This window comes from Panicum virgatum, chromosome 9N (genome assembly GCF_016808335.1).
Source record: "Panicum virgatum strain AP13 chromosome 9N, P.virgatum_v5, whole genome shotgun sequence".
Lineage (NCBI taxonomy): Eukaryota > Viridiplantae > Streptophyta > Magnoliopsida > Poales > Poaceae > Panicum > Panicum virgatum.
Genome location: NC_053153.1, coordinates 12,184,452 through 12,206,069, shown reverse-complemented (window position 1 = coordinate 12,206,069; position 21,618 = coordinate 12,184,452). Strand labels below are relative to the sequence as shown.

The 21,618-nt window shown below is 45.4% G+C and overlaps 2 protein-coding genes and 1 pseudogene across 3 annotated transcripts; all 3 read right to left on the bottom strand.

Moving 5' to 3' along the window:
• Positions 1-1,851: 1,851 nt before the first annotated feature.
• On the bottom strand, positions 1,852-6,113 carry LOC120690349 (annotated as a pseudogene).
• Positions 5,592-7,061, bottom strand: LOC120688714 (protein WHAT'S THIS FACTOR 9, mitochondrial-like). The gene has a single exon (XM_039971099.1). It carries the CDS (start codon positions 7,059-7,061, stop codon positions 5,916-5,918), a length of 1,146 nt encoding a protein of 381 aa, XP_039827033.1. The 3' UTR covers positions 5,592-5,915.
• An 8,723-nt stretch (positions 7,062-15,784) lies between these two features.
• LOC120690348 lies at positions 15,785-20,917 on the bottom strand. 2 transcript variants are annotated; one of them, XM_039972978.1, is made up of 9 exons: positions 20,413-20,917; positions 19,972-20,061; positions 19,428-19,829; positions 18,609-18,744; positions 18,343-18,505; positions 17,478-17,606; positions 16,618-16,812; positions 16,371-16,493; positions 15,785-16,290 (listed from the first exon to the last, which is right to left on the bottom strand). In XM_039972978.1, exons 1-9 carry the CDS (start codon positions 20,669-20,671, stop codon positions 16,189-16,191), a joined length of 1,599 nt encoding a protein of 532 aa, XP_039828912.1. In that variant the 5' UTR covers positions 20,672-20,917; the 3' UTR covers positions 15,785-16,188. The 2 variants fall into 2 exon arrangements, with proteins under 2 accessions (XP_039828912.1, XP_039828913.1); XM_039972979.1 differs by having other exon boundaries at positions 19,972-20,058; positions 20,413-20,916.
• Positions 20,918-21,618: the final 701 nt, after the last annotated feature.

Below are 21,618 nucleotides of genomic sequence, written 5' to 3'. Positions count from 1 at the left end.
AGTAGATCTACACTGTGAACATATAATATGATATGATTTAATATTTTTTTGCTGCAGTTTTAGATCTATACTTTTCTTCATAGCTGTAAAAAAATGTACTGAAGCATATTATATTATATATTCACTATGTAGCTCTACTCATTTGGAGCCCAACACAATTAGATTTTTTATTTTATGATTTTTCTGTGATTTACTATGATTTTTCAAAATTATTTTAGGGGATAATATGGCCGATTTTATAAAGTTCAGAGGGTGATATAGACCGTTTTATAAGTTTTATAAGTTGGGTGTTACTTAGTCCACCCAAAAAATTAAGAGGGTGATATAGACTTTTTCCAAACAAAATCAGAGGGCTCCATCGTGACTGAACGACGTCGACCAGCTTAACGTTTGGCACGAGGTCGCCTTCTGGAAGTAGCGAGACATCACCCCACGTCGCTATTGTTTCAGCTGGAGGGATCCCTGCCCTCCTAATCCGTTCTTGACCTTTATCACAAAATGAAAAAAGAAAACTGTTCTCATCGGTCGATGGACCCGGTTCGGTTGATTTCGGCCACCAAGATTCGTCCCGAATAAATCCAAGGTATGTAGGCGACAGCGATCAGGTAGCCGACCTTGATCGCTGATCCTGTCCTTGCATCCTCACTGAGACACTGACTGACAGGTTGCCAATTCTGACAAGTGGCAAGTATAGAATTGAAGTACGCACAGGCAGAGATTTCTTCTCACACACGACCAGTTTGCACACTGAATCCTTCTCACACGCGATCAGTTTGCACCCTTAATTCGTAAGAGATCGTAATTCGAACAAGTGGTTGCCATAGAGTTGAGCTGATGCCTGATGAGTTACAGGCAAGTGTATTTGAACCTTCTCAGTGTCGGTGGAAGACAATCATGCGAGCCGGTACGCCGAGTCGCCACACGTTTGCCCTTTTCCATACCTTCGGCATCACTTTGCATTTTGCATTTTTATATTTTTAGAAGGAAATCTTCAACATTTGAAATATTAAATGTAGACTAATTACAAAACTAATTACAGATCTCGTCTATAAACCACGAGACGAATCTAATAAGCCTAATTAATTCATCAGCAGAACATATTTACTGTAGTATTACTGTAGTAATTTAGTGTCTAATCATATCCTAATTAGGCTCATTAGATTCGTCTCGCGATTTACAGTCCATTTGTGTAATGTGATTTATTTTTCGACTACATTTATTATACGATGCAAGCGATTTACAAAAATTTTATATTTTGTATTTTTAGATCTAAACAGAGCCTTCGTCCCTTGCTTCCTACCAAAGCATCGGTGCTGAGTCCGCTGACAACGAATTATTAGCCCTGATCGTGATCATGCCTGCAAACAACTAGAAAGTGCAGGCAAGCCGGGCAGCCGCCGATAATAAAGCATCTAACTAATCTCTGAAACTCATGCGAACGATGTTTATCTCAACAGTTGGTGAGAAGTCAGAAGAACGCGTCAACAGAATACGATGGTAGCAAAAACTCCTGCGTTCGATCGGTTCCGAGTTAAAGTCAATGCCAAGACGTGTTCTGGCCATCTCCAGAAATGTTAGTCCTCTTGGTCGTCGAATGCTAATCTCATTGCTGACGCAGTTAGCAGCCCATGATATAAAAATCCGAAGCAGCAATAGGACTGCTCTCGATCGACAGATGAACAGAAAGTTATAGGCAAATTATGCTATGGATTAGGTTTGGGGAGCAAGAAAAAGACGAATCCATGTGACTGTTAATCTGGTTTGGTACAGAGACGCTATTATAATTGCTGACGCAGTTAAGTACTTAAGTTAACCACCAAAACTAGTGTACTCACTCCAGGATCCATCAGATAACCAAGCATTCACATTTTTCTCGCGAGAACCGAGTACCTCAAATCCTCAGCTGCAGCAAGCACGTGCCCAGCGGGGGGCCACGGGATGGTTGCCCTGTAGCTTGTTGGCAAACCTCATGGTACAAACACAATTCATCCACCAAGCGATTGGTGGCTTTCCTAAAGCAAATAGTAAAGCAACAGCCGCAAAGCACACGTGCAATAGCAGAGAACTGGCATTTTTTTTATATAATCCTTGGATCATCTTAACAAGCTTGATCCATGCTACTTCGGTACCAAACGGTCCACGACACAGAAATCAAAACATCGCCAAGGCAGGGTCGACATACCATAAGAGTCAATTGTAGGTGAAACTAGAAGCGACCAAGACCCACTACTGCTTGATCTCGGCCTTCCTCTTCTGCCACAGCCCACAGCCTGTCAGCATCACCCTGTCAACCAAAACGAGAAATCGGAACCAGCGATATAGACTAGCAACTAGGATGGCATACTTCTACATTTCACAGAGGATAGGATGTAGTCACAGAGCAAAAAAGTTTGGTCCATTACAACATCAGCCTGAACTCCAGCAGCTAGCATGCTTATTGGTAGATAAACAAAAAAAAGCAAGTCTAAATTGATGTGAGCTAATTGTAATCAACCAAATGAGGGCACCTTGACAAGTGACAACAGAAAAAGTACATAATTCCAAAAGCCCATCTAACTGCAAATACAATTTCTCATTTCAAATGCAACTACAAAGGAAATTTGCATATTCTTAGCACAGCAAGGCTTTACTCAGTACTACGGGGCACAACAAAATCAATCAAGAACTAGATGAAGCATAGAAAGTGAAACAGATGTCAAACTCGGCCGGGTGGGGAAAGACCGCCCCACTGGTATTAGCTTAAGAAGAAGCCTCGGCTTCCCCGACCGAGAAAATCCCCGAACCCTGGCCCCGCCCTGACACTGGGAGACGTAACCCCTGGGAACTACCTGCCTGGGCCATGTAAGGGTCCTCAGGCCGACCTGGGTCGTCTCACAACCAGTGCTTTGGCACACGGGGCCAGCGAGGGGATTTTTTTACCCTCAGCCTGAAATTCGCTCCCACGGGGAGTCGAACTCAGGACCTGAGGGGTGCCGCCGGAGTGACTAACCAACTGGGCTAGCATCCTTTGGCAAAGTGAAACAGATGTCGAACAATTTTTTTTTTGGCATTGTGGGTGCCTGCCCACTAGATTTCCTTACAGTGGATTTGCATAATTGCATGCCAATATTATTGATGTGCACCCGCCTACCTGATTTCTTTGCAGTGTGTTTGCTTGCCAATATACCATGAGTCGATATAAATAAAGTGAAACAGATGTCGAACAATTTATTTATATCGACTCATGGTATATTGGCAAGCAAACACACTGCAAAGAAATCAGGTAGGCGGGTGCACATCAATAATATTGGCATGCAATTATGCAAATCCACTGTAAGGAAATCTAGTGGGCAGGCACCCACAATGCAAAACTAGTAACCTATGCACACTTACGATTAAATGTTGCATATGCAAAACTACCATCTTTTAGTTGAATTGGGCAGGCTAATCATACTGCAATCTGCAACAAGGATAATTACCTGAGCACGGGCAAACCGAGAGAGGCCAAACGTGGTGAAGCGGCCATCGAACAGACCATTCTCATCCAAGTGCCCGATGTTGATCTGCACGGACGCATGCATGGTCCCTGGCAGTGATGATTCTGTTCGTGGCAGAGCTACAGGAACAAAAAGAAAACACAGCTCAGCAACCACAACAGCATAAATACCAATAAATGCAGAAGCAAACGAAAAAGTTGGGGTAAGACTTACCACGGGGGGACATAGAGGTCCACCATCTTATTCTTACCCTCCTCTTTCTGCATGGTGACGGCTGGGGGAGCTACTGCAGCAGTGACTGCAAGCGCTGAAGCAAACAATCAGGCCCATAACAGTTCAATTACAACTTCCATACGTAATATATTGAATCGATTCAGCACAGAATGAGGGAACAGTAAATCAGAAGGCTAAACTACAGTCAAATGGCTCCTTAAGGCATTACGTTCTAGCACCTTATTTACACGCAAAGCTACCTGGATCCCTCATAAAACGCTTTTCCCTACTGATTTGGCTCGCAAATTTCAGGATTCAAGGTGAATACTCTGAAACCAGGAGATCCTAGAGGGATCCCTTGCATTTCAGGATTCAGATTACAGGCCCTCTCAGAAGCAAAAACATTGGAGAAAATGCAAAAGCAAGTTTTGCTAAAAAAAAATGTTCTGAGAGGGGCCTGTGGTTGCAATTTGCAAGTAAATAGAAAGGAAAAATGGTATCAGCGCATATCAATACTGTAATTTAGATGAAAAGAGAACATTAGTTGGATTAGAAAACACACGCAAAATTAGATCCACAAAAGGTAACCAAATTACAATACAATGACCATTGTGTACATATGTTGCCAATATCTTGTTTTCTATAATAAAATAAACATGGCACCATATTTGTACCACAGGGAACACAAGACTACTAGCATTATGCTTTAATACATCAAGATAGATCGGATTGTTATCTTTGTCTGATCTGCATGTATAGGATTTAACTAAGCACCTAAATAATTTGTCTATTTGCATCTGATACAATTTTAATCTATATCTTTCTTTGGGGGGTTTCACTTACCGCCAAAAGGTATCAGTCTATCTACAACAACACAGCCAACTAATCATCAATCAATCATCATGAATGTGAATGAGCATGGAGATAAAAAATTACTAGTTTGAAATAGGCTGACAAATTCAAGCGCAATCATCCAATGCTACATGATAAACATAAACAAAACTGAGTAGCTAACCATGGCCCACAAATAAAGAGGTATACTCCACTGGCCGCTTTGCCAACTATTAGAACCTACACAATAACAAATTATGTGATCTGTTTAGCAGTTTTTCTATTCCACAATCCACATGCCAGGTAAATATGAGAAAGATATCTTCAATTGAGGCAGGAATTTTATAACTTTGTCAAACTTGAGCGGGCCGAAAATTCAAGGGCTGTCTCGCAAAACCAATAATAGAATAACAACTTGTTCAGACCAAGATAACTTGCATATGAATCTAAATTGCTTAGACTTGTGGTGAGCTTCAGGTTCAACATAATATTTCTAGTTACTTGACTTACTTACAAGAAACACAACAACAAAGTTTGGTTAGGCATCACAAATAACCTCAGTAAATGCTAGCTCGATTGCATCATAGAACCATACTCCCAACTTTGAGGTATCATCAAATTTCACTTGCACTTATGTACTGTGAGAAAGAAGATATAGTTTCTTTTAACACTTTAAAACCTAAGCTTTTGCAGAAACAAAAGCAAAACCGTAAGGAGAACAAATGTCATATGTGAGGTTGGCATCTACCAACTTAAGTTCAATCATTCTCCTATTCATGCATCTCCAGCATACCAACACATCTACAGTGGCATTGCTCCTCTTTTATACATACCACATTCAAGAATGGCACTTGGATACTTGAGTAAATAATTTTTTTCAGGACTGCTTGTTTTATTTTAGAAGCAATCACATCAATGTGCAAAAAAAAAAAGAGTGACGTCCAAGAAATACATTGGAGACTAGGAAGAGAATATTTCATGACATCCACAAAACAATGTAGAGTAATTTATCAAACATATTTCTACAGCCACCAGCTGCTAAATCTCCTGGACAGAACAGAACACACAGTCAAATTCAAAGTACACTATTCATTAACTTCCGTTACCAGCAAATTAAATACAGATGGATACATTAAATCAGAAATCTCTGGCAAAACTATACGACTTTTTGTGTGGTTGAGACATATAAAAAATAAATCAGCTAAGTACAGAATAGCTTGGAGGATGCAGCTTAAATTTCTCGTAGTCACTAACCTGTTTCTACAGTTGATGAATTTCTCAGCAAATAATGAGCAACAAACTGGCTCCTACCAAGAGTAGGGTTCCTCATTCTTCCAGTAGAAGCCATATTTGCACATGATTCCCATCCTCCATCTCAGCTAAAAACATGGCTTGTTATGATAAAATTTCAATGCAATCCTCAATATCCCCAGAACCAGATACATTGGACTCCAGTTCAATAGGTTTCCCGCTCCGTCGGCCCCTTATGATTTCCTGTGACTCCTCCATCAGCTCAACATACTTCTTGCGCACTTCCAGCATGGGGTGTTCCTCAATTGCAGTATCTCCCCTAGCCATGTACGCCTCTTTGAGGACAACAAAGCATGTCTTTTCCTTTAACAACAAGTAGAATACATGCGGGTGCCGCTCAAACACAAGATGGAACTTCTGTGGCAGACCCAGGTGCTGCCTAAGGCAGAGTAGCCGCCGCCTCTCAGCAGAGCACGTCACAAACAGACTAAGCAGCTCATGGAGCACCCCGACTGCCCGCTTCTCTGAAACATCAGTACCCGGACGGATGTCGCTGAAATCCTCATATGGAGACACGTAATGCAGCCTCTGGAACCCTTCCAACCAGTCCTTAATCTTCTGCTTCAACCGGAGACCCTTTGACTGGAAGAGTGGGATAGGCACATCTGCCACCGATCCGAACTTCCTCATAGCATTCATCTGGAGAACCGAGAGAGGCATTTCTTGAAGCTTCCCATCGTCAATTAGCCCCAACTCCGTCTCCCTCCCATCGCCGTCATCATCCCGGCAAACAGATCCATCTCCTGAAGTTAAAATCCGAAATCCATCCTGTGCGATGCCGTGATCCGGATCCTTAAAGTAGTCCTCTGGGATGCCGAGATGCCACAGCATGCCCTGCGCGACGCGGAGCGGGAGGCGGCGGCGCGGGCACATGAGGACGAGGCGGCGCAGGCGGCCCGTGACATCCGCGCGGCGGGCGGCGAAGACGTCCCGCTCCTTCCGCAGGAGCCCGGCGGCGGCGTCGGAGAGCCGGAACCAGGGGAGGTTGTGGTGCGGCCCCACGGACTCGACGAAGGCGGCGGGGAAGCGGCGGAGGAAGGAGGTGACCCGGCGATCGGGGACCTCGAGCGAGCGGCCGCGCTTGGAGACCGCCGATACGGGGGCGGGCGACGGGGAGAGGAGGCGCGCCATGGAGACCAGCGGGCGAAGGTCGCGGGCGTGGGAGAGCACGGGGACGGCGTCGAACGACGCGTCCTTCTTCCACCGCATCTTGACGTCCACGTACGACATGGACTTGAGGTAGACGGCGAGGGGAGGGAGGGGCCGGAGCGCCCGAGGTTTCGCCAGGGGGCTGCATGGTGCGGGGTTTTGAGAGGGGTCGGCTCGGGGCGCGACGATCCCAGCGGGGGAGGGCAGCGGGGAACGCCGGAACGGGGAGCGGGAGGAGCACAAACACAAGCAATAGTGGAGAAACACCAAAAAGGATAAAAGCTTATCATCGACAGCTCCGCCAGTAAAAACTCTAACCTTACACTAGATAAAACTATTCTAATAGAAAAGATATATACATCACCCATCGGATCCGCTGTTTTCCAAGCACATCGGTGCCATAAAGGCCACCGATGGCGAGAAAAAGCAGCGAATCCGGTGGGGAGTCAAGGAATTGCCGGCGCGTCGGCTCTCTGAACTGTTGGGGAACAGATGCTTCGAGAGAGGATCTTTTGCGGGGGGTCTCAACATCGATAGGTTTGCCATCGATTTTATCTTCTGCATCGATGTTTGGTTTCCCTGTGTTTCTCTTGGTGCCGTTGCTGCCCATGGTTCCAAAGATAGTGCTAGATTTGTAAACCAGAATAGGGCAATGAATATGTTTAGAAATTTCGGAAGGTTTGTTTGCCAACTCATAGAGAATACGAGTTGGATTACCTACAAACACGAAGTGGATTCGGGTTGGTTGTTAGTTCCCACATCTGGTGGTTCAGTTCCCTTTCGGGATTCTTCGTCGCTAGGCGATTTGGGGTTTCTGGAGGTCCTTGGGGAGTCGGATCCCTCGTTGCCTGACGATGCGACGGTCTCTGGCTATCATCTTTAGCCGGTTCGTTCAGCATTTGTAGTGCATGTCGGTTCTGATGTGCTGCTCAAGACGGCGTAAAAAATGTATGTTCTTCGCCAGGGAGGAGGTCGGCTTCAAGCTGGGAGCTCCGGCCGCCGGTGGCGACGACAACTGGGAGTTTACAAAAACTTGAATGTAATTTCTTTGTCCTTTAAGGATGTCTTTGTAATTTGGGCTGTAATCATCAGATGCTATAAATAAAATGAAAACCCGGTTCTTCTCAAAAAAAAAAAGAAGAAGCAGAAATCGGATATTTACATGCGAAGCTACCGGGATCCCTCATGTAACGCTTCGTCCTACCGATTGGCTCACAAACAGAGATATCTCTTCGTCCTACCGATTGGCGGCGGAGAGAGTCGGCATCAACCGTGAAGGAAGCAGGAGAGGACGAGCCGAGCGCTGGTAAACCTTAGCGTTTAGTTCTGAGCCCACCAGCAGCCACACCAGTTGGGCCGCGATCATGCCCCTTCCGAGCGGTTTTTTCTTTTTTGTATTTAAAAAAAATTAAAATTTCAAAAATATATGTCCGTTTTGAAATATTTCAAAAATATACCCCGGTCGCCCTCCCATAGGGCGACAGGTCCAAAGTGTAATTTTTTTTCTTCAAATTTGCAACGAAGTCCCTGGAGAAAAAAAAGGGGGGGCCTGTCGCCCCCCCAACGGGCGACAGGGGCCTGTCGCCCACCCCTCGGGCGACAGGGGCCTGTCGCCTGTTGGGGGGCGACAGCCCCCCTTTTTTTCCAGGGACCTATTTTGAGCTATTCGAGCGTGTATTCGTTATCATCGTCGGCAGGATCTCGGCTGCTGACTCCTACCGCACCTAACTTGTCCTTCATTAAATCACGGGAAAAAATCGCAAGAACTTCCCTTATTTCACGAGCATTATGGAACCCACAAACATAATAAGTTCACATCAATAGTATCTATAGAAACAAATGACAAGTAACCTACCACAATCATAAACATCGGATACAAATAAACGGTCCACAGCTATCTCATTACAAATAAACATCAGAGATACAAACATCAGATACATCTAACCACCCCTAGGGCGTCGGACCCTCTTAGCCCTCTGCTGGGCACGGACATGGCCCTCGGAGTAGGTGAGAACATCCGGAGACCTCACCTGTCGCTCAGGACGCGCAAGGGGCTGCGGTGTCTGCTGCTGAGAGATCCCAAGTGGTGCTCCTCCTAGCTGTGAATACCCCAAGACATCGGGGTCACCTTGCGCGGCAGGCTCTTCTGGACTCAAGCTGTCGAAGTCGTCTAAGGTGAAGGTCTCGTTATCTGGTCGAAAGGAGGAAGAAGAAGGTCCGGCGCACGCATGGGGGTAGAATCCTACGCAAAAAATGTGGATGTTAGCGTACGCTCGTATATTTTGTCATGCCATGTAGAAACCGAAATACGAAACATAAACTAACCTGTGTAGGCCGGTATCTGTGGCCTCGGTACCATCCCTGGATACGGTCCGCCAACTGGTGCTGTCCCTCTAAACATTCCAGTATGGCCGAACGCAGTAGCTGGATCGTATCCTGTATGTGATATTAGTAAATATGTAGGAACACTTGATGTAATTTTAAAGAGATATGTACGTTACCTGCACTTGGGAAGAACTGCGATGTCGGCCCGTGCATGTTCGACGGACACGGGAACGACGACGAGGCCTGAGACGACCCGTGGCTGTCTTCGTACTGCACACGGCTTCCGAAGTTGTGCATTACCTGACGCAACTGATCACGCTGCCTCGACCATGCCTCTGTCTGCTCAAACTGGGTCATTGGGGATCCGGCACGTACCCTCGTCAAGTAAGTCGAGCAGTCTGTCTCCATCATGTTGCAAAGGCGAAGCTGCATCAATTCAGTAAAGGTACAGTTACAAACACATGAATTATCTTATGAATATGATTATATATATATATATATATATATATATATATATATATATATATATATATATATATATATATATATATATATATATATATATATATATATATATATATATATATATATGCAAATATGATCAAGAGACTCACCGCGCCAACTAGTGCCTCCACGTGGTGCCGGCCATAGCCATCCTGAGGCCTCGCCTGGTGTGGCTGCGGGTGAGTGTCAACAAAAACCAGACGAGCCCGAGTCCGGGGTAAGTACCAAATGAGGTAAGCCCTAAAAAAGCTGTCTGTGTGTGGTCCTGTTGGATGGACCAAGAGCTCGTCTGCCTGTTCCCATTGGTCCACCCACGGCTGGATCTTGGTGAGCCAATCATCAGAGCACGGCAAGCCACTACTTGACAACCTACAAAGTGGACCACGAAGAATCGTTAGATTCGACACGAATGTATGAGCCAAGTTCATTCATAATTACTTGTGGTCCTGGCGACTGACACGCTCCAACGCGGTGGGCACCGGAAACTCCTGGCGCTGCCCAAACTGTCTCCTGACTCTCCAGGGGCAATATGCCTCAACCGCGATGTCATAAACCAGGACGGCGGAAGTAAGCCACAGGCTCGCATTCGCGGAGCAGTGCGAAGACAGACCTGCTGGTGCATGGGTAGCCACAGCCTCTGGGCTGTAAGGCTCCCAGACAACGTCCTCGGGCGTCAGCATGTCGAGCTCCGAAACAAACTCAGGATATGCGCGTCTAACCCGCGCATGTGCCCAGGACCTCTGCATTCCGAATAAGTAAAATTAAAAGTGCGCTAATACATCATGTAACAATGAATAACAAAATTAGATTTGTTGCGATCGTACCTGACGCCAGATCCAGATAGTTCCCATAGTGGGCCTCTCGTCCTCCTCGTCGCCGTACATGCCCCCGTGGTAAGGCTCGTGGCTGACAAAGGGCCGACCAACGGCTAGCCTCTCGTACGACCAAAGCTGTAGCAGTAGTGGGCACCCTGACAGGATAGCGTTCCCTTGTATCTTCATGCAGCCGTCACAGAGTCCACGGTAAGTGGCTGCAAGTACCGCCTCACCCCAGCTGTAGGGCGGTACGTCCTCGTCCCCATCCGCAATCTCCCGTGCATACGGAAGGAGAATCCTATTGACCGAGTTGCCATGAGTGTTGTTGAACATGATGTAACCAAACAACCAAAGTAGGTACGCCTCCAGCGATCTAGTCACACTGTACTCGTCGGCATCCGCAGCCAACAGGGCAGGCTGCATAAACAATTAAGATTAATGGTTTCAACTATCAATGGAACATGTGAATTGTAACAATTAAATTTATATATGGAATGAATATGTACTGTAAACTGTAGGAACCAGGTCTTCGAAGGACCTGCTGCTCGCGGGTGCGGGTTGATCGGACCTGCTTCTTCCACGCGGTCAACCAGGGCAAAACGGGCCTCCAGCTCATCCTTCCATGAGGCCGCCACCACACGCGGACCTACAGCCTCCCCGACGATAGGGGGGCCGAGGAGGTAGGCCACGTCCTGCAGCGTAGGAGTCATCTCCCCACACGGGAGGTGGAACGTGTGTGTCTCCGGCCTCCATCTGTCAACGAGCGCCGTCAGGAGGGATCGGTCGAGCTGAATAGGCCCAACCTCGACAAGACGGCTCAGAGTCAGTAGGCCGGCCTCACGTAACCTGCAAAAAAACAAAAAATGTCGAAACAAAGGAATACCGGCGAATACATAAATGATAAACAATAATATTTCATTACATACCGGCCACACCAATCGTGGTGTATAGAGATCGCCTCGCCGGGTGGACGAGGACGTAGCACCTCTAGGGCTCGGTGCTCAACAGCTGCAAAGTAAGACCTGTGGCTCGAGTCGATCACTGGGTCTAGCAAGGAGTCCATCTCCATACCTGCATTCAAAAATATATGAGAACACATAGGTAAATATATATTTCATACAAACTGGACACATAAATACAATAATACTTCATTACATACCTGCCATATTTCATTACTATATATTACAAATAATGAAATACAATTGTGGATCATGACACCGAATGACTTCCACGAGCAATTCTCGCCGATGCTCGTCTGAACGTAGGAGGTGCTCCATCTCTGGGATTTTCGGAAGGACTGACGTCAGCAGCATCGTGAAGTGCATTCTGAGGACACTTCTTGTAGTTGTGACTCAATACTCCACATTGGCTGCAACGCTTTTGTGCCTTGCTTGCTTCCGACTCGTCCATACCATTCCGAATACGACGTGTCTGACGGCGGCCTTTGCCTTTCTTAGTGGCTGGATCAGGAATAAACATCTTATTCTCATTATCCTGAGTGAAAAGCCCCACAATTCCAATCCCGTATACCTCATGTCCCCATGTGGATACAGCTGCTTCCTTGCTGAAGTACGGTGAAACAAATAGTCCTGGCTGTAACGCGACTCTGCACATGCCGCAATGAGATGGGAGCATGGCATATGCAATAACTTAGGCTTCATGCAAGAGCAGAAGGCTTTGCCATCAATTGTAATCAAACTCTCCTGTACCACCCTATCTCTACGGATACCACGACCACTTCTATCCTTGCATAGAACCTCAAATCTATGCTCCATTGTACCTGTGGATATGACGCGGTGCAGTTTGGCCTTTTCAATCTTCTCTTGCATATATTGTGTCACTCTTTTGCAAAACTGAATTTGGGGGTTGCTGATGGTTATGCTTGCAGCCGTGTAACGCTCTCTGAAATACTTCATGCACCCATACATGATGAACTCAACAATCCCCACAAGTGGAAAGGCACGACAAGAACGCATAACCATATTGAAACACTCTGCATGGTTCGTTGTCTGAATACCATACCGTATTCCGTTAGTATCATAAAGGAATGACCATTTCTCCTTAGGTGCACCTCGAATCCAGTGTGAAAATGGCTTCTCAATTGAATCCCTAGCCTCTGCAGCCTGACTCGTGCCTGCTCCTGATGCCCTTACCTTCACTAGCTCTGCAGTCAACTGATCAAGCATCTGCCATAATGCATTGAATTTTCTCTGTTGATTTTGGGTGCACAACCTCTTAAACAGGTTCTTAAGATCCTTGTTCTTGAAGTGTTCATAGAAGTTTGCACCCATATGCTTAATGCACCACCTGTTTTGGACATCAGACCATAATGGAGGCGTTGTCGCAGTTCCACGTTGCAATTTCAGTATTGATTGCAGGATACCTGCATGCCTATCACTAATAAGGCACACATCTGGACGTGCAGCAACAACATGAATCTTCACTCGTTCAAGGAACCAATACCAACTGTCTATGTTCTCATTCTCAATAAATGCAAATGCGAGCGGAACAATTTGGTTGTTGCAATCTACACCGATTGCGGTGAGTATCTGACCTTTATACTTTCCAGTCAAAAATGTGCCATCAATGCAGATCACCGGAAGACAAAACTGAAATGCTCTAACACAAGCACCTATGCAAAAGAAGGCTCGTTGCATAATTCTTTGTCCCCTAGTCACGGCTGGTACAAAGTATGTGTCATAAAAGCTTTCAGGATTTCTAGCAGCAACCTGGGATAACATACGAGGTAGGTTATCATATGATGCCTCGTATGTGCCGAACCGCATCTCGAACACCCTTTGTTTAGCCCACCATGCCTTCAAATAACTGATGGTGTACTGGTAAGTCTGCTCAATGTGTCGAACAATTATTTTTGGCTCATAATTTAGGTTGTCCATAATAAACACATACATTTGCTTTGCAACAAAGTCGCATGATATATTGCGATGCGAGGGAAGAACTTCTGACAGCAAACAAGTGTGCTCTATGACAATGGAACATTTACAGTTTGACTTTCATTTCCCCTTGAATGCATGTACTCGCCATGGACATCCAGCATTCACACACTTCACCTCATATTCTTTACTGCTAGACTTTACGACTCTGAATTCTCGTTTCAATGAGATTGCCATAGTCTCACAGCATCTTTTACGGCTTCAATGTTTGGATATGTTGCACCTTGCACTACCTCATTCCCTCTGTACTCCCACTCCTGATTTCGTACATCTTCTGCGACATGACTGCCAAAACCATGCTCTTTCCACTCTTTTGGCAATGAGTACTGCTCGTCATCAGATGAGTCCTCATATTCTTCCATCTCTATTGCGGTTTGGTCTTCTGCCTCCATCTCGTCCACAATGCTATGTATCCTTTCTCCCTCATCAGCAAGGTCCTGTGGTCCCATGTTTTGGTTCTCTGTCTCTTCTGACTCATCTTGCTCAACATAATTGGTCTCTCTTCGAATACTCGGAGTTCCTTGATATGCACAATATTGGATTTCATTTTGTGTCTTCTCCTGAATTTGAACAAGAATGGCCAGAGGCCACCCACGCTCTAGAGCTGCTTGCATGTACTTCTGCCAGTCATCAGTGCTGTGTATCATCATTAATTCCCATAATTCACTTTCTACCTCCCAATTAACAAGAGACTGGATAGTGATCACATGTGTCAACGGATCAACATGGAACCCACGCTGCAGCCACTTACATATGGAACCAAAACTCCTTTCCAGAGGTTTATCTATGCCGCTAGATGTACGCTTAAAGGCAGAAAGATCTACTCCATTTGGCCCATACATAACATTGTATTCACCATAAAATACTTGAAACTGCATCTTGCTCGACATATCTGTATATCACATAATACTTATCGAGTTATACTCTTTACTTCACTACCTTATTCAATAATCCGTAAAAACTAAGTATGAAATTCAACTACAACGTATAAGTATTCATAAGTACGTGATGACACTCAAATTCTATACTGCATATGCCAAATTCTATTCTAAATCATAAATAATTTATAAACACGTCTCTAATAGTACTGCAATTGTAATAATAAATGCGTAGAACTAATTTTCTAAACTAATTTACTACTACGTAACTACAAACTAAAGTATCATTGAACTCCTACTTAAATGGTTCTACTATAGCACTAATTAAATTAAATTACTCACCCCTACTTAAATTACTCATATTTAAATACGTAGTACTTAAATCTAACAATATATAAACTAAATGTACTAAACTGCAGATCACAAGTGCTGAATCCGGCAGGGCTTCGCCGCTTTCCTTCTCCTCACTCCTCTCTTTTTTTCTGGATTTTTGGTGGAATTTTCGGGCTCAAATGAGGAGGGAAGGGGAGGGCTGGATCTTTTATAGGGGGTGGTACCCCGGTCGCCCGGGGGGGGGACAGGCCCCCCCTGTTGCCCGCGTGGGGGGCGACAGGCCCCCCTGCCGCGCTGCCGCGCCCGTGGGCTGGGCCCAGCGGCGGTCGCCCGTGGGCCGGGCGACAGGGCCCTGTCGCCCGTTGGGGGGGGCAACAGGGCCTTTTTTTTCTTTTTTTTCCAGAGACCTCATTGCGAATTTGAAAAAAAAAATTTACACTTAAGGCCTGTCGCCCTATGGGGGGGCGACCGGGGGTATTTTTGAAATATTTCAAAACGGATATATATTTTTGAAATTTTAATTTTTTTAAATATAAAAAAGAAAAAACCGTCCCTTCCGATGGGTCCTGACGGCCCATTTGTGATGCTACAAATATGCTTGGGCCTATTTGGTTTGGTACAGCTTGAGCTCTTATGGCCTCTTAAAAAGTGTTTTTTTTTGCGAGAAAAAGTGAACTCCAGCTCCAGATGTTCGATGCAAATAAGAACAGCAATCACACAAATATTTAAACCGCCAAACAGGCCACTATAATAAACAGCATTGCCTTTATTCTAACCTGTTCAGCACAACCCACTGAACGAACAGCAACTATGTTCCGCATTCACAACCTCTCATACGGTTGCCATATCATTTTCTTGCACCGGGACCATACTCTATTCCTTCTTTTTTTTTGCAAGATTACTAGCCAGCTACTGTCAGGATTTGAGTGACACGAGCCACAATCCTATGTAATGTATATCCTACAACATTGCTCTACATTAAACAGATTGCAGACTGAGAGGATTTCAGGGTACATTTTACTCAATCATACGCCAATTTAGTGATATTTACTAAATCTAGAATGTTGAATAGCAACAAGAAAGGCGACCGGAGCTCTCGAGCAATGATTTACAAATTTACATGTACCGCAGTCTCCATTTTTTTTACACATTTTCAGAAAGAAACCTCTATATTAGCACCACGGATTCTGACGGGGCCAGCAAGTGGTCACCGAGTCACACCCTCGCCCCTATGTTAGTGTTACTTGTATGTCACGCTCACAGTTGCTTGACTCGGATGAGGGCGTTTCAACAGCAGTGGTGCTTGTCAGACTGCGGCTCCTGGTCTGAAATCCCCAGGAGCCTGGTGCTGCCATGCTGGCATGGTTACATTTCAGTATCCAGCCATCGCTTAGCTGGTTCAAGCACCGTGTGTCAAAAGCGGATGGTATTTGGTGTAATCTATCCCATTCAACCTGACACAGCACAAGATCTGCTCGGGCAGCTCTTCAGCTTTATTTCCCTGCAGTCAGGAGTGAGCACATTAAGGTGACTGGTTTTTTCTGGGAAAGTAAAATACTATGTATTTTACAATTGAGGTACCTGGATAGTCAGCCCAACGTCTAGGACACATGCTTTTAGCCTGTCCAAAAATGTTTCGAAACCTTTCCTTGAGATGTAGCTAAATCTGTGCATGTCAATGTCGATCTCGAAGTAGCTATCACCCTGCAGAGAAGCAAAGCATAAGTATATGGTCCAAACAAGATACTTTTTATAACATTGCATTTCTTTCTAAAGAACATAGATGAATACTACAAAACAACAATTTCAAGAGATAAACAATACTAACCAAGTAAAATTCGTGCTGTGGCCTAGAAAGGACAGGTTTCTCATTGTATGCATGCATTAGCTTCCTCTCCGCTGCACTCAAAGGAAGATCCTCCAGATTAGCCACCCGGCCAAGTATCTTTAGCCGCTCTCGGAATGGTATACTTGTTTCCATTGGAAATGCCTTTATCTTCTCTACATGATCATCAACCAACCTCTGTTTGGGGAGGGGGAAAGTATTATTTACTGATTGATAAGTAGAACAGGAATTGCTTTCAGCTTTTCACAATTGACAGATCATTGAGCACATAAAAATACTGATTAACAAATAAATTCATGTATCAATGATATAAAGAGAGACTACATTTCCTAAACAGAATTAGGTAACTGAAACCAAATTTTGACATGCACAAATACCTAATCTTTTCTCATGTGCATGTGAAACAGTCAGTGCGACATAGGTGGTATGCATCTTTTCTACCTTCATCAACTAAGATGCCTAAGGGATTAAATGGTAGAATGCTTTAGTTAAAAGAATGGCAAAATCCCAAAGGATCTTAGCTGTAATCCACCCTAAATTATGCAATGCTATATCTCCCCACCAATAGTTCTGAGCTCAACTGCTGAGAAAAACATAATAATGTCTCTACATAACCTATTAGTTTGTAAATCAATCATTGAAACCAGAAATAAGTACAATCCACTATAGTTTTGCATCACCTGCATGAATTTGATGCTAAATATGTATTTACCAATAATTCTTTTTCACTCTTAATCATTTTCATTGACTAAATGTGGACACCAGTATTATTACATATAAAATAAAAGTAGTAACCACATAGATTAGTGAAAAACAATATTTAAGACCAGTCCAGCTCTTACTCTGATATTTTCTATGAACAAAGGTGGAAGCTCTTTTGAGTAACCATCAGAAAGCCTAAAATACAAAACAAAGCTCACCCCTTCCCCATCAGTTTCACTCTGAAATAATGAAGCTGGATATAATGGGACCTGAGAAAAGCATATAAATGTCAATACACTAATTGGGTACTGACAGGAGAATACAACTTTCACTGAAAAATATTGATAATGCATATATTTAACTGAATTCATGTTTTCTTTTTGAAAAGATTGCTATGCTGGCACAATCCTATAACTTTTTCCTTTTTTTGAGAGGAAGACAATGCTACAACTTACTTCAGGGAAAACGAAAGTGTAATACAGAGCTCACCAATTGCTTCAGCCTAATCCTTTGCACTAGTGTCACTAACATGAAATTATTTGGTGGTAAACAAAGGCGTTAGCTGGTACCTGTCTAAAGTAATACTTCCTCCAATCAGAGATACAAGTCAATTATGACATTGATAGGATCTCTAATATGACAATTTGACTACCAATATTTATAGAAATATATTATCTTATAAGGAAAGAGTTATATATTACGAAAGTGTTTTTCATAATGAATCTGATAGTAATGGGTAAAATGTTTGACTTAGGATTAAGCTAGATGGCCAGGAAGTCCGTTCAGTGTCAATAGACATACATTTCATCAACACCACCTTGACGACTAATTAGACCGATGTCTCCAAGTGTAACAAACTAACAATCAGAGATATTCAACATGATGAGAAAGAAAAAAGTGTTCCACATCTGATGCTTTAATGAATTCAAAGTTTGTGAATAAAAAACTTAATACCAATCTTTCACCTAAAAAAAGTGTAATGACTTCGGTATACTTATGACTTACCTGTACATTGACCACCAGAAGAGGCGGGAGTTTGCTGGAGAGTTGAATATCAGGAAGTTGAACAAATCGTGATATATGATTGAGTTTCTGTGACGATAAGTACACATCAACTCCGAATGGATAATATGCAGCAAAATTCGGAGCAAGTTCTTTCTTCTTATCTCTGGAAAAGTGCATTTGAAACTAAGATCGCTCCCATAAAGACATCCACAAGTTTCAAACAAAACAGCGATGTATGAACACGATACTCAAAGAAAGACATTTACCTAAAATAGTTTGCTCCACGAACGCGGAAAGTACCAGGATCAACATGAGACCAGCTGTTGAGTATTTTCGAATCCAACAAGAATAACTGTACTTGAGAACCTGCTAGAGGCCTTTCAAGGAAATCCTTCGTAGATACTGAAAAAAAATGTCAATTTTAATAGTTTTAGTGTTTGCTAGCAAAATTGACATGTTTGACATATTTACCTTTAAGGGAAAGAAAATACTCCCAGCACTTGTTGGGTATTAACACGCCTCAACAAATCTACTAGAATTTAATGCCAAGTTATTTGAATTTTCTTAAAAACTATGACTCGCAGCTAAAAAAAAATTTCAGGAAGCTGGAAAGATCTTCTAAGATTATGTTTTACATAATCATGGTGTACAACCTTGTTTCAATAAGCATATCCTTTAGATTCTCTTATGTTCCTGCTGCTCTGCAGACCGGCAATAAGTACAACTATGGAATCTTAACTTTTTGGTATGTGCCAATCCAACAGTCTTATCAATACAATGCTAACACTAAATGAAAGATGATTGATTTGATAAGGGAGAACCGTGCAAGCAATGAATATATTGTCACTACTTGAAAGCATCAATTCTCTGTGCTACCTTTTGCCTTTTCTCTTCTTTGTTGCTTACCGAACTGTCCTATGGATACTCACAATTTGACTACCAATATGTCATGAAAGGAGCCAAGCAAGTTGCTGTCTCATCAAACATAATAATGTGGAAAAGTGTGCCATGTTAGCAAAAACTGGTACAAACTGCGGTTCAGCTTTTGAGATTCTTAATCAAATGTCTTATGAACAAATGCTTACATAGTGTGGAAGATGGATGAGCTTCCCCAGACTTCTTCTTGAACGAGAGCTTCAAAGAAGGCATCTTCATTGAATGAGTAGGGCTCGAGGAAAGAGCTCGCTTCTTCTCGTTTACTCCAACAGCAGAGGCAATACAAGGAAGGCAATTACTTGGCAGAAGCCCGCAATCATCCAGTATCCTTCCTCCACCTTGTGTGCCATCCTCACCAGAAACACTCACCACATCATCATGGCTCACGGAGATCCTCGTACCATTCTCCGAGCTTCCCTTGGACAGTTCACTAGACTTCGGTTTTCTATGGTGATGCTCGCCTGATTGTGCAGCTCCATTGAAGCTCCCACCGTTGCCATCTCGCGAGCTCAATGCGGCTTCATTCTCAAAGCCATTCAATGAAAAGGCATCTGCAAGATTAAAAAAAAAACTGAAATCTGATAAACAAGCAAGTGTAAAAGGAAAAGAAGCCCAGCACGATCACCCAACCACTGAAAATCATGCTGCGAGGGGGCCGCTACCAGGCTACTGTCACATTATGGAAAGTCTTACCATCCTGCACGCTATGGAAGTCGTCCTCGGCATCCGATTCGCTCATCGCCAAGGAGTCGTACCATGCCTCCTCAATGCTCCCGGACGCTGCTGCACGAGAGGCCCCGGGAATCACGTCAGGTCAAACTGGACTAGCGAGTACGAATTGACGCAACAAACTGCGATGCGTACTGCCAGGGATACGAGCTGCAACCCCACTCTACAGAACAGGGTGATACAAGCTCCCGCGAGCTACGAATTAAAAAAGCGAGTAGCTGTTGCTGGACGCGCACGATCCCCAGATGCAGTAATTTAATTTAACCCCCAGGAGCGCGCAATCTTGCGCCGATGGTCCCCCGGAGATCAGAATCCAACCCCGAACGAAACGAGCAGCGGGCGGAAGCGGAAGGCGCACGGGGTAGAGGAGAAAGCAACCCATCCGCTCGCGGCCCACCCACCCACCTTGGAACGCGGGGTTGCTGTACGTCCGGTGATCGGCGGCGACGGCGGCGAGCCCGGACGGCGAGCCGGGCACCTCGGCCTCCTGGATGGTCTCCATCGACGCGGCGCGCGACGGCGCCTTCCTCCGCCCCTTCCCCGCGCGGCGGCTGCGCCTGCGCCGCGCGCCGCCCCCGCCGCCCGACCGGCCGGCGGCGTCGCCCGACCGCGGCGTGTGGGGTTTCCCCACGCACGCGCTGGGCCGCGACACGCACGCCCCCATCCCCCCACCTCCGCGACGCGCTGGGCACGAGATCGGCGCCCCGGGCGGGGTTGGGTGGGCGGTGGTGGTGTGCCCGCGCGGCGGCGGGCGGTTGCTGCGCGGGAGGAGGATCTCTCCGAGAGGAGAGGGGGCGCGGCGTGGCGGGGCGTCGCGCGGCGCAACGCGAACTTTGTGGTGGTGGAGGTGGGGGGCGAGGGAACGAGGAGGACCGTGGACGAGGTGGTGGCGTGGGCTGGCTGCGCTGCGGCGCGGTGCGGTGCGGCGCCTCCTCCTCCGTGGCTCCGTCTCGTTACGTCTGGGTCTGGCTCTCGCAGTTCCCCCTTCCCACACGAGTGGGGTGGGGTGCGGGCTGCGCGGCGGGGGTAGGCGGCGAAGGCGAGGCGTCGTCGCGACGCGCATCCGCATGGACGCGGTCCGTGGTAGGCGGCTGGTCGTTTCTGCCCGTGGTGGCTTTTCTGGTTGGGTGGGGCCCGCGCTTTCGCCCCTGCCGGTGGGGGTTGGGGACGGCTCGGGGAAACCTGTGACGCGATGCTTGTGGTCGTAGCCTCGTAGCGGGGGTACGTGAAGCACTGTTTGACCGGTCCAGGTGAGGTTAGATTTGAGGTGGCGTGGGCGTGGCAGGCGGCCCGAGTGAATGGGCGCTGCCACGCTGCCAGGGCACGTACAGGGCTGCTTGGCTCAATCGAGGTGCTTTTGTTTTGTCTACTCAATGCAAGGGAAGAGAGGAGAGAGAAAAAAATATTTCGATCTAGTCGAGATACTGTATGTCGAGTTATTGAAGTGTAGGTTTAAAAAAAATGAGTTATTGAAGTGTAATTTTTATCGAGTGATTTAATCAAGGCAGCTCTCTCTTGTGAAAGTTAGGGCGCATTTAAAAGAGGGGGAATGGCGGCAGATAACATTTTTTTCGCAAATTAGGTTTGTTAAAGTACTACCAGTGGTACTAG

Excerpts from the sequence above, each read along its gene's own strand:
- LOC120688714 (XM_039971099.1), bottom strand. The coding sequence starts at position 7,061 with ATGTCGTACGTGGACGTCAAGATGCGGTGGAAGAAGGACGCGTCGTTC.
- LOC120690348 (XM_039972978.1), bottom strand. The coding sequence starts at position 20,671 with ATGGGGGCGTGCGTGTCGCGGCCCAGCGCGTGCGTGGGGAAACCCCAC. Across the intron at positions 19,830-19,971 it reads CTTCCATAGCGTGCAGGATG|ATGCCTTTTCATTGAATGGC; the intron begins GTAAGACTTTCC and ends TTAATCTTGCAG. Across the intron at positions 18,506-18,608 it reads CGTGGAGCAAACTATTTTAG|AGATAAGAAGAAAGAACTTG; the intron begins GTAAATGTCTTT and ends GCACTTTTCCAG.